General features: G+C 37.6%; 1 protein-coding gene across 1 annotated transcript in view; it reads left to right on the top strand.

Annotated features, from left to right (window-relative positions):
- Nucleotides 1–12,914, top strand: part of COL24A1 (collagen type XXIV alpha 1 chain) — a 3,617,818-nt gene that overhangs the window by 439,407 nt on the left and 3,165,497 nt on the right. Inside the window, exon 3 of the mRNA XM_044086026.1 lies at nt 10,572–11,980. Within this exon, the coding sequence (XP_043941961.1) occupies nt 10,572–11,980 (1,409 nt within the window). The remainder of the gene's footprint in view (nt 1–10,571; nt 11,981–12,914) is intronic.

Here is a 12,914-nt window from a genome sequence, read left to right as displayed (position 1 = left end):
TCTGCAGCCTTCTGGTCCAGGATGCCGTTGGACGACATATGTTCAGCAGCCACTTGGTCTTCTGCTCATATGTTTATTTCTCATTATAAGCTGGACATGATATCTAGAAGCAGTGCTTCCTTTGGCTCCGCGGTGCTTCGGAATATCCTTCCATAGACCACCCAGGTTTCTTGTTTAGGTAGCTGGGGACTCTGTCCCACAGGTTGCAGAACAAATGAAGTAACTACTTCAGATTTAGAAGTTATGTACTCACCATAACGTTCCATCTGAGTAGGTACTTCATTTGTCTGCAACCATCCCCCCTGCCATCCCCCTAACCTGTATCGGGTTTCTAGGATCTTTTATGATTCTTGAGAATATCTGAACCTGTTTATTACAGGTTTTTCAGGTGATACAGCAAAACCGATCTGAAGTAGTGTGGTGGTGACAGGGGATTGTGGGTAGAGGGGAGGAGCTAGGAGCTCGGATCTTGAAGCTTGGAAAGCTGCCGGTCAGATCCGAGACCCACAGGTTGCAGACAAATGAAGTACCTACTCAGATGGAACGTTATGGTGAGTACATAACTTCTAATTATATCTTTGATGTTGTTGACTCCTTTTAAACGCTCATACAATTCTATAAGGAACTGTTTAGTATCCCTAAGTACATAGCTATTACTGTTCAGGACTGGTCTCAAGTGTTTCTCAACTAACACTGATAAATGCTCAGTAACCAATCCACTGCATGCAACAATTGGTCTCATTGGTGGATCTTGTATATTATTATGAATTCTAGGCAGGCCATGAATTATAGGAGTGAGAGGAGCTTTAATTAATAAGTAATCAAATAATTCTTTGTTAATGATACCACCTTTATTCATATCTAGCAGCATTTCCATTACATGTCTGATAGTCTCTTGAGCTTGTTCTTTTGTAATCAATTTATAATATACATCATCTAAAAGATGTTTCATAGATCTGATATAATGATTGACATCCATAATTACCACTTTGCCACCTTTATCGGCAGGCCTAATTATGATGGAGGGTTCTCTTTGTAATTGACGTAAACTCTGTCTTTCTTTATAACTAAGGTTGTCCTTATATCTATGTTTTTTAATTCTGTTTGAGTTATCATAATATTCATTATTTGATTACTTATTAATTAAAGCTCCTCTCACTCCTATAATTCATGGCCTGCCTAAAATTCATAAAAATATGCAAGATCCACCAATGAGACCAATTGTTGCAGGCAGTGGATGGGTTACTGAGCATTTATCAGTGTTCGTTGAGAAACACTTGAGACCAGTCCTGAACAGTAATAGCTATGTACTTAGGGATACTAAACAGTTCCTTATAGAATTGTATGAGTGTTTAAAAGGAGTCAACAACATCAAAGATATAACTTTAGTTACGTTTGATGTGCAGTCCCTGTTCACTATTATACCGGATGAACTGGGTATACAGTATATTACTGACTACCTGAAGGGACACAGTCATTACTCTGCAGTACAAATAGATCTTATTGCATATTTATTAGAACTGGTTCTTGAGAATAATTTGTTTATGTTTGGTGACAGTATTTATAGGTAGCAAGATGAGGTGGCCATGGGCACCCCATGCGCAAATAGTTATGCCAACATATTTTTGTCATACTGGGAGGAAACAGTTCTATTTAAAATTACTGAATTTAGAGAGCATGTCAGGTTTTACCAACGTTTTTTGGACGATCTCTTTATCCTGTGGCAGGGGCAAATACAGCAATTAGACGCATTGTTAAAGAAAATGAATAACCTGACAGATTTTCTAAAGTTCACTATGAATAAATCTAGTAGTAAGATAGACTTTCTAGATCTATACATAGAGAAATTACCAAGTGGATTAATTAATACTGGTATTTATAGGAAACCATGCCATTGTAATACATTTTTATTGAGATCTAGCATGCATCCAACATATGTGTTTAGGAACATCATTAAAGGGCAAGGCATTAGAGCCTCCCGATTGAATCCCTCTGAAGCTGGATTTTCACAAGAATTAGCAAATTAAAAACTAAATTATTAGAGAGATGGTATCATGAGGTAGATATTACAAAACAATTAAGTAATATTCCATCTTTGAGGCAAGATGTTGCTGCAGCCTATTTTGGACCAGTCATTACTGGGAATGTCACTGGTACTACCACTAATTTGTCTCTTGTTAAAATTCCATCTTTTTTTACCTCAGACCATACAGATATTGGAGACATTATCACTAGACATTGGTCAGTTCTACAAACAGATGAGAGTATAAAGAAGCTAGTCGGAGATGAGCCACATTTTTTGTTTAAGAACAAGAAGAACTTGAAAAGGTTATTATGTTATCCTAAGGACAATGAATTGATATTTGAAGGTGGATATACTGTGCCCTGTGGCCATTGTAATTTTTGTATATATATATATATATATATATATATATATATATATATATATATCTATAGATACAAAAGATGAATTTTTTCATCCTGATTTACATAAGGAGATTTGAATATCTGCAACAGCCAATTGTATGACCTTCCATCTGGTATATTTGGCTGTTTGCCAGACCTACTCTTGCTTCTATGTAGGGAAAACCAACAGGGTTTTTAGGGACAGAATACAGGAGCATGTCTACCACATTAAAAAGGGTCTAGTACACAATGCATTAGCCAAGCATATAGTACAGTATGGAGATACGCATAATTTTTTATTTAGAGCCTTAGAAGTTATAACACCCAGCACTCTTGGAGGAGACATTAGGAATTATACGGAGTGCAGGGAGGGAAATTGGATTATAAAACTAAAGGCAGATAAAGGGAAGGGACTTAATGGAAGGGCATCTATAAAGCCAGTCTTAAGAAGACGTAGGAATATTAACTAAAGACTATATACATTAAAATATTCACTCTTTTCACATACATTTTTAAATTATGACTATTCTAGTACTCCTTTTGTACTCAGGATACTGTTGACTCAGCACTCATACATAATTACATATAAAGATATGGGAATTGAGTCCATAGACTGATACTCAGCCTATTCAAGTGTATGTTTTTTTAACTAATATTGCTTTTTATATATATGTAGACACATAGTATTCAAAGCCTGTAATAACGTGCATCTATAGCACATGAGATATGTGTGACATATATTTATTGGATTTAATTTTAAAGCACTCAGCTTTGTATAAAATTTTTTTATATTTTTATGGTATGGCCTGACACAATGGCCTGTTCTCATTATAATCTGTGTTTTTTGTGATATCAATGAGTTAATTGATTGCAAACCCTGATTGGACCATAGATGTTTTTTATTGTATAAAAGCTACTCCGTTATAAGGTGAATGTTTTTAGATCTGATGATGCTTGTTAGCGAAAGCGCGTATCTGTCTGGACACCATTGAATAAATTAAGTCTCATTCATTTATACATTTGTTCCTGTTTCGCTTCGTTTCCTTCAGCTTTTTAATTTTATATTTATTTTCTTTGGACTGGATACGGAAAGTTTATTGGGTTTTTGGCGGTTGGTTTGTGTACTCATAATTTTATTTATGGATTAAAAAGGATTCTGTTATGGGAGCCAATGATATTTTGGAAGAGACTAAGCAAAAGATAATACAAAAACTAAAAATTTGGAATCTCTGTTTTATGGTTATGGATAACAAGTTAACAAGCACTGAAAATGTTTTTAGTCCCTTTAGTTTTATACACAGGTCAGGCATACTTTTATCAACCAGAGGAGAAGTTGTAGATAGCAGTTAATAAAGATTTGAGATTTTATCTGGGTGGGGAAGAAGGAAAGAATGAAGGATGATAAGTTGATCCTTCCGATAGCATGAGGTGGTTTGGTATTTCCTGATTTGAATGGGTGTTTCAGAGCTACACAGTTATGGCTCCTGTACATAGCACAAGCAGAAACCTGTAATTCAAAGTGGAAAGGGATGATTATGACCAAATGGAAAACTCAAGGAATAAGAAGAGACTGGGATTTTGGATGCAGATCTTTAAGGAGAGTAACAATAACCATGCAGAATATTACATTAGTTAAGTAGCAGAAAGTATTCCAATAACTGAGCCAACACAGTAATGGAGAAAGGAGATTCTGTTGATAGGGATGACTGCAATTAGAGGTACAAAGAACAGGAAGAGGGGGCTAGAACTTTACTGTAGAAAACTGGAAAAGGAACCAAGGTACTTGGAGCAGATAATTGGAGAGGGAAAGGTAATACAATGGGAAGAGGCCAAGTACTCATTTGGACTGCAAGCTAGAGATTGCCTTCCCTTTCAAGGATTGATATCAGAGTGTAAGCAAAGAGAAAGAAATTGGGTGATCCTAAGTGAAAGACCAGCACTGATAAGAGTCTTTAGTAGAATCTAGAATAGAAGCTGCTGTTAAAAAAGGAATAATTAGTAGAGCATACAAAATATTGCTTGGTAAAAGAACCAGAGGAAGTTCGAAAGGATTAGGAAGAGGAAGAGAGATTCGATAAGCAATTCACAAGGAAACAATGGGGAGATATATGTATGTCTCCCAAATATGCAACAAGGTCTAGAAGATTTTATATCTTTGCTTTAAGTGTTTACATAGAAATTTTTACCCCAAATAAACTCCAAAGTATTTTTCCTCAGGTAGACAACAAATGTTGGAGGTGTGACTGGGAAGAAAGAGGTAATTGAGAACATATTTTCTGGGAATGTGCAGACTGCTCTGTCAAAGATACTGTGTGAGCATACTGGTGTAACTAATGATTTTTTTTTTGAGTTACTACAGAATTGGAATTGCGTAGTCATAGTAAGGCTTTGCTGAGTGTAATTATGGTGGCTGCCAAAAAAACAATTACTAGAAAATAGAAATCAAAGTCTAAACCAACTTTACCAGAAGTAGTGAATACAGTAACAGAGATAAAACAGCTGGGATTGGGATATTTAGAAAAGAGTAGGAGCAAATTACATATAAAAAAATGGGAATTGTGGAAACAGTACATGCATAGGAGGAGTGAGGTTTAAAAGAAGGCATGATTTGAATGAGCTATGTAATGTTTGACAATAACCGGATAGATTATAAGTGATGTATAAAGTTTGCAACCAAAATTATACCAATATGGTTTGTTTCCATTTATATAAATGTATGATTGCCTATGTCATGTGTGATAATTTAACAAAGATGTTTCTTATTTAAAGAAAAAACTTTATCATTGCATGAAAAGGCTGTACTACAGTAGAAGTTGTATCACAGGCTAAATTGCTGGGTGGTAGTATTGATGAAAATCTAACATTTGAGTATCATATTCTTCAAGCCGTTAATAAAACACACCAGAAACTTGGTGCACTTATTGACCTACACCACATGTCAGAATCTGGTAGGAAAACCAAGGCTGTCAAAAACACAGTCATACTACATCCAGCACACATAAACCGTCTTATGCTGAGGTATTAAAAAGCAATCTTCCCAAACCTCAAAGACCTCCTAAGCCTACGAGCAGCAACATCTATCCCCAATAATATCTAAAGCACACACCAAAAGCAATACCAAACACGTCACATAAGTCTACACCAAATGGACCCCCAAGAATGAAGCCCATAAGGCGGTCAGACACTTTACTCAGGACTCTTGTCATAGGGGACTCCATTGTGTGACACACAGATGCCCTACCCACCAGACTGGACAAGGGGAAGATAATGGTTAGTTACTTATCTGGTGCCAGGATCCGTCCGATTATGCACGCACTCAAGTCAGTGCACCACAGTTACCAGTATGATTCTGTCATAGTCCATGTCAGTTTAAGTGACCTGAGACATAGCTTACTGAACTATATGAAGAGAGAGACATTATGAATCTTTGAATATATGTCTCAGAGAGATATGTGTCTTGTATTGAACAGCATTCTACCTTCACCAAGGATGATGCCACAGTATGAATAAAAAATGATTGACTTCAAAAATTGGCTTAGTTTCTGATGTCATTCCTGATGGTTCCAGTATTTGGCAGCATGGGATGACATCGTTAACAGACCATGTTGCTTTGCCAAGGGTGGTCTACGCCTGTCTATCCTGGACTTCCGGATGTTGGCTAAAACTTTATCTACCTCCTTAGAGCCTTTTTTAGGTAATGCCAAATTGACAAAACTAACACCCCCTTAGAGCCTTTTTTAGGTAATGCCAAATTGACAAAACTACCTACTTAGCAAATAAAACCCAAAGGAACCTAAAGGTGTTACTGTCCATTGCTAGGAGCCTTAACAAGAAACTCCATACCCTAAAAGCTCTCCTCCCCTCTGGAGAATATAGATATCTGTGCCTTTACTGAGACTTGGTTTAAAGCCACAGAAAATACTCCAGCAGTGCTAATCTTCAGTGTCTTACACACATTTAGACCATCAGTCACCCAGACAGGGACTGAAGGTGGTGGTGTCCTAATCTACATTAGCAATAAGTATACCACTAGATTTGTTTAACAAGATAATGTCCTGGAATTCACCCACATGCAAATCACCATAGATAAAGTCCCTTATAATATCCTAACAAGCTATCTGTGCCCTGTGAATCCCATAACTCATAGTTGGACCTGCTGGAGGCACTCACCATTCAGCCAAACACTGTATTCATAGGAGACTTCAACTACCCCTCTATAGACTGGGAAACATACACTGCCTCCAGCATGCAGGCACAACATTTCCTGGAGTTTATTAGCAATAATATCCTTGAGCACATAGTGTACACTGCAACCCGAGGTTCAGTCATGCTGGATCTAGTATTCACCAATATGGGAGAGTGCTGCATCCCCCTATACTCCCCCCATGTCACATCTTCAGTGGTGAAGTTGGATCACAAAGCTACATCTTTCAAAATAAAAATCAACATTGAAAACCCAGCAAAACCTGTAACAGTTATGAACTACTGTGTTGCAAACTACATCGTATTATATGCCAATTTGTCAAAATTCAGTGCCACTCCGAACTCCAAGTTCACAGCAACTTATGTAGAATTGTTCACAGAAACCATGTACAACCAAGTAAAGGGCTGTATAGAAGCTGCTGTATCTAACAGAAGTAAGCCAAAAACAAACTGCATTGGTGGAATCCAAACTTTTACAGGGTATAGAACAAAAGGAAAATGTAATGGCAAAATCAGAAAGATAAACTCTCATATTGACAAGAGCTCACCAATTAAAGTAAACAGGAAACTAAGTGGACTAATTAAATGAAACAAGGCCAATTATGAGGTCAAGATACCATCTTATTCTAAAGACAGCCACAAGGCCTGCAGTAGTATGCCCACAACCTTAAAAGTTTCACACACCAGTGTGATGAACTGGTGGTAAATGGTACCTCCTTCACTGAGCAGAGTGACATTGTGAATCTACTGACTGACAAATTCAGATGGAGTGATACAAGCTTTTGTCAAGGTCCGTGTAGACATGGGTGTCATCTCATCCCGTCCCCCTTTGTTTCCCAGACAGACCAGGTTGTCCCTAGGAAATTGATTCATGATTCTTCTTCCCAGTATTTCAAGTGTTTGACCTGAAATTGATGTTAGAATCGTCCAGTCCCTTGAAATTGGGGACTCCCTTATAAGGTACATTTTTGTTCTCTTTGGTAGAGTGGAGACAGTATCAACAGGGATGTCCTTGGGGCTCAACAGTCTCTGTATCCATCTTCACATTCTTTAAGAGGATCATGGCCCATCCCTCAATGCAGGCAGAATATGTTCCACCAGTCTCAGCTTCCTCTGACGCTATTCTTTCTATGTCCTTGAGCCTCCATCATTGAACACCCATTTCAAAGCAGGTCTGAATGTTTCAAACTTCTCTTCCAGCAAGGAACCCATAACTCTTTGGGAGCTTTGGATGACTCCCTTCCAGAGCCTCCTCAAAAGCATACATGCAAAAGGAATCCTATAGATTACCCCACAAAATCTCTCACTCCAGATATTGACCTTGATGAAGGGGAAGGTTTCCTTCCTGAAGACCTCAGGTTTGATAAAATTCTAAAATTAATGCATTAAAGGGGTACTTCTCCCACTGATCCCACATCCCTGAATGAAGAGGTTCTCTTTGAGGCTTTCAGGACCCCCCCCCCCCTTCTTGTGCAGTTCCACCCACTGGCCGCATGATTGATCTAATGGTGGAGAAAGCAAGAGAACCCATAATAACTGAATGTATGCCCTGTAAACATGATTAGATACTATGACAACCTAAGGGCATCCTTCTCTTGTAGTAAAGGCTGTCTTTGGACTGTATTATTTGGTGGCAGCTGCAAAGAGAAAATTTTCTAATGTGAGTTCTGCAGTCAGTCCTTTTAACAAAGAGTCCAGGTTGATGGATCACATGGAGAAACAAGCCTACGCCTTGGATACTTTCACACTCCAGTCACTGAGTTATCTCACTCTTATCACAAGGTTCCAGTGAGACCTACCAGAGCAGACACTAGGCCTCTTGCGAAGACCTCCCGTACCAGAAGCTGAAGAACAGATTGAGTCACAGGCAGCCACTGTGCTGTCTATCTCCATCCTCACCATGAGACTGCTACATATCCTGCAGACAGAGCAGTTAGGGCAGTGGGCCCAGGCATAACCATAAGATGATGTACTTGGCTGCATTTGTGTAACTTGAAGAGCAACTTCAAGGCATAATTTGTTAACAGCTCATATGACAGGTCCTTCCTTTTTGGATGCATGGTCAGAGAGAATCTTATTAAAAGTGAACTGGAAGGGAAAGCACACTCTGTCTTGGGAATGCACTTTGAAACTCCTCATAGGTCCTTCTGTTGAAACTAGAAGGAAACCAAAGCCCTTTGGTTTAAGAAATTCCAGTGCCTTCCTTTCTAGACAATGTAGGAAGAGTGCCTGGAAGGAGCCCAAAGCTTTTGGAAGCTGGCCAGTGTAGGAGGAGTAATTAATTATAGCTTAGACTATTGTAAGAGTGATTGATGCATTAGAACATCTACTGTTATGGTAAGCTTTCTTAAACAACTGAACTTCTCCTGGTGCCATGGCCAAATTTCCACTAGTTGATAAGAATACCATCTCAGGTCTCCCCTAAAAAGAGGCCATTGGCCAAGTGCAACTAACCTTATCAACAAACAAAAATAAATAAATAATGTACTTTTATTTAATCTAGTTTTAATATAGTAACAAAAAAGGACTGCATTTGATAAGTTTACCTGAATTAATAAATAAATAAATGGCTTGAGGTTTGCAAATGTATTTACACAGATGCTTCTCTGTTTTGCCAGTGCCTATCTTTATGGGTCCTGTATACATGTGCTCTGAGTCCTTTTTGCATATTTGTGTACATTAGTAAAATCTCATCCAAAGTAAAAACATTCATGCATTTTTTTGATTTCTACTTTATCTTATTCAAGGTTGCAAAGGAAGGGGGATCCTTCCATGAAGAAGATGGCAATTCTGGATAAGATTCCATTCCATCAAAGGAAACACAAACACACCAAATGCATACATGTGGACAATTTAGAGGATTTTGAATCCACCTAACAGCATGTCTTTTTTTTATATGGGAGGAAACTGGAGCACATTACAAAACCCCACATCTATGCAGGGAGCATATGTAGACTTCACACAGAAGGTGGTGCAAGTGGGAACAGAGATAGAGCAGTAAGAGTTGTAAAAAAGCAATGTTAACCACTGTATATCAGACATTTTTTTTTAAAATGGATTACCAAAAATATTTAGCTCTAATATTAAACAATAATTCACAGAAAAGTTGGGACAAGAAAATGAACGTGTTATTGTGATTTATGTTTTAGGTGGCACTGAGCTGCTTTATAACACTTAGTATCCTTGTCTCACTCGTGGCTGTAGTGCCTTCTTTGTTGAGATTGCATGTTCTCCCTGTGTTCATGTGGGGTGTCACCACAGTCAATGGTTTCCTTCCACACTTCAGAGACATGCTGGCAGATTGAATGACAATGCTAAGTTGTTGCTAGTTGAGCATAACAATGTAAATATGCAAGTATGTGCACATTTGGATGGACAAACATAGCTGTGGTTAGTGGTACAAGCTTCAATCTCTTTATCACTAAATTGGATGAAAGTGGATTTAATAAATGTATGGATGGATAGAAGGTATGAATTATGTTTCAAGTTAATGAAAGTGGGATGGATGAAGAAAAATGTATTAAGGTTGAAGACTGTCATCTCAGCCTGAAACAAAGGTATTCTCCCTTGTTTTTGGACTCTACTATAGGAAAAAAAGGTACAACTCCTGTAGGAATTTCTGAAGTTGCATATGTATTGCTACAGTTAGAATGGTGTGAAAATCTCATGGTACACCTGAAAAGCTGGAAAAGTAGCTAAATACTAGCATTTTGTTAATGCACAACTGACTGCATACCTTACAGTTGTTGACTAAGTATCCTTTTATAAGACAGTGGGTTTCCTATAATGTCACATAAAATGTCCGAAAGTGCCTCTGGCAAGGAAAACATTTCAGTAATATGCATGAGTCATTTAATAGCTTGGAATGCTTTGGTATCCATGTTTTAATGCTTGGCTAACTGTTACCAATGCATATAAAGTAAAACAAATGCAGACTGACGTTAGATTTTCATTTCTTCCAGGTATAGATGTTCTTCAGCAGTTTGGCCTTGCAGACAACAAAGGAAGACATACATCAACAGTGACTGCTCTGCCTATCTCATCTGCTTCTTTTCCTCAGGGAACTTCACTGACAGCAGCAGGAGTTATTTTCACAAGAGACACACACATTGAATCTCCAGCAGCAAGCATTTTCCATACAGGTCTCGGAAAAGAATTCACCATAATAATTGGCTTGCAATCTCACAAAGTTAACAATGCATTTCTTTTTAGTATTAGAAGTAGCAAAAATAGACTACAGTTTGGTGTACAGTTATTACCTAGGAAGATAGTCGTGTATGTTGCAGAAAAGCACTCTGTATATTTTGATTATAATATTCATGATGGACAGTGGCATTCATTTGCTATAGATGTTCGAGAGAAAGCAATATCTCTAATTACTGAATGTGGGAAGAAACACTTCAGCAAAGACATTATTTTAAAGTCCCAGAAAATTGATCCTGATACATTATTTACTCTTGGAAGGATAAATCTTAAATCAGCGCAGTTTGAAGGTATAATATGCCAGTTAGACATTTATCCATCTGCACAAGCTTCTTCCAACTATTGTAAATATGTGAAAAAGCAGTGTCGCCATGCAGACACCTACCGATCATATTTGTCAGTGTCTCATACAACATCAAATCCTGCCTTTCAACTTATGCACCCACTGTCCAATAGAAGTCTCCAAGCAAAGAACTCAAAATTCCCCCAGATATATGAAAATACCACCAGAGAAGAAAGCACAGTGAATTCAAGTAAGCAGTTATATCATTTAGCAAATAGAACAATTTCTGTTTTAGCTGCTCAAGACTCAAATAAAGTAAAACAGCAGCAGCCCACATTTAAATCTGTAGAAATTTCCAGAACCAAACTCCCACAATCTAGGCAGCTACCCCAGAAACATGTGAACAAAAGTCATGCAGGTCAGCATCAGAGCAGTTCAGTCCCTGACATCACCCCTAAAAAGGGGAACAATTCCATAGCAAAAAATAAAAATGAATCACAAGCCTCGCTATCTGATAATGCAACTGAAGATGAAAACAGGAACAGTCAGTCATCCAGACCAAATGAGACACCTCGACTTATTTCTCCTGTTAAGCAAAGTAAAATCAAAGATGGTTTGAAAAATGACAGTAGTGTAAAACAGAGTTCTGATGAGCTGATGGAGGTGCAGCTTGCCATAAACACAACATTGTACAGATCTCCTGTACAAGAGACATTGCACAATCAGGTCGATCCCTGGGAAGATGGAGTGTTAGATTCGGATACAATGTATGACACAGTTGGTCATGACAGTTTCACTGAAGGTTATGATTATAATTATGAGGACCTGAATAGCTTGTATGACAGTGGATTTTTAAAAGGCTCAAAAGGAGATTCAGGACCACCAGTAAGTTGATTTTAAAATATTTATATTTGGTATGCTATTGTCTGGAAGAAATGCTGTCATAAAAATAAAAGTGATGAATGCCTTTTTTTTTACTACATAAAAGTCTACTCATATTATTTTATTAAGGAAATTGAGTTACAAGTTTCTGTCCTTGTCTTTTTTGTCTCTTGTAAGCCATGGTAATTTACATTTTTAATGTAGTAGCTCTTAATGTATCTTGCATATAAATCGTGTCTTCCTTTTTTGGCCATGATGAAATTTTAGTTTGATTGTTTTCACTGTTGAATGTAACTGTATTGTCTTAATTAAGCTGATAATGAGGAAATAGCATTCACAAAGAAGATGAATCTCTGGCATGCCATGGTTGTTGCTGGTGGGGGTTCTTGGTGTTGCATGGTTTGCTAAATAGCCTGGTTGGCATCAGCCTAATCAATAAACTCTGAGGGGGAGTAATCAAATACAAATATTTACTGGCTAGTATCAAATACAAATTATTGCCAGCTACTGTGCTATAGTAACTCTGTTGTGAATTACACAATCTGTTGTTTAGCCCATATTTCACTGGCACATACTGCTTTTTCAGTGATTGTTTTATGGCCAAAAGCACATCAATCCCATACATACCTAAGGCATAACTTCCTTTGTAAAGTATGCACATAGTCTTTGAAGTGTGGTAGCAAGTATTTTTTTAATGCATTCACTATGACATTTGAAATATTTGTAGGTTTTGGTAGCAAATGTTCTCAATGCATTAAATGTGACATTTTGGTATACCCAAATTTGAGCACTGATGTTTTTAGAATGGTTTAGAGTAATTCTTGTGGAGCATTTGTTTTCATACAGACCATCTGGAAAGTATTTTTTTTCCTTTTTTCAAACAATTCTGCTCACTGAGAGTACAGTAAGTTTCATAATCCATTCTCCTCTGATCAAG

Source organism: Protopterus annectens, chromosome 10.part0 (assembly GCF_019279795.1).
Source record: "Protopterus annectens isolate FY-2018-M chromosome 10.part0, PAN1.0, whole genome shotgun sequence".
Lineage (NCBI taxonomy): Eukaryota > Metazoa > Chordata > Ceratodontiformes > Protopteridae > Protopterus > Protopterus annectens.
Note: the sequence above shows the minus strand (reverse complement) of the source record. Positions and strands in the feature narration are given on the sequence as shown.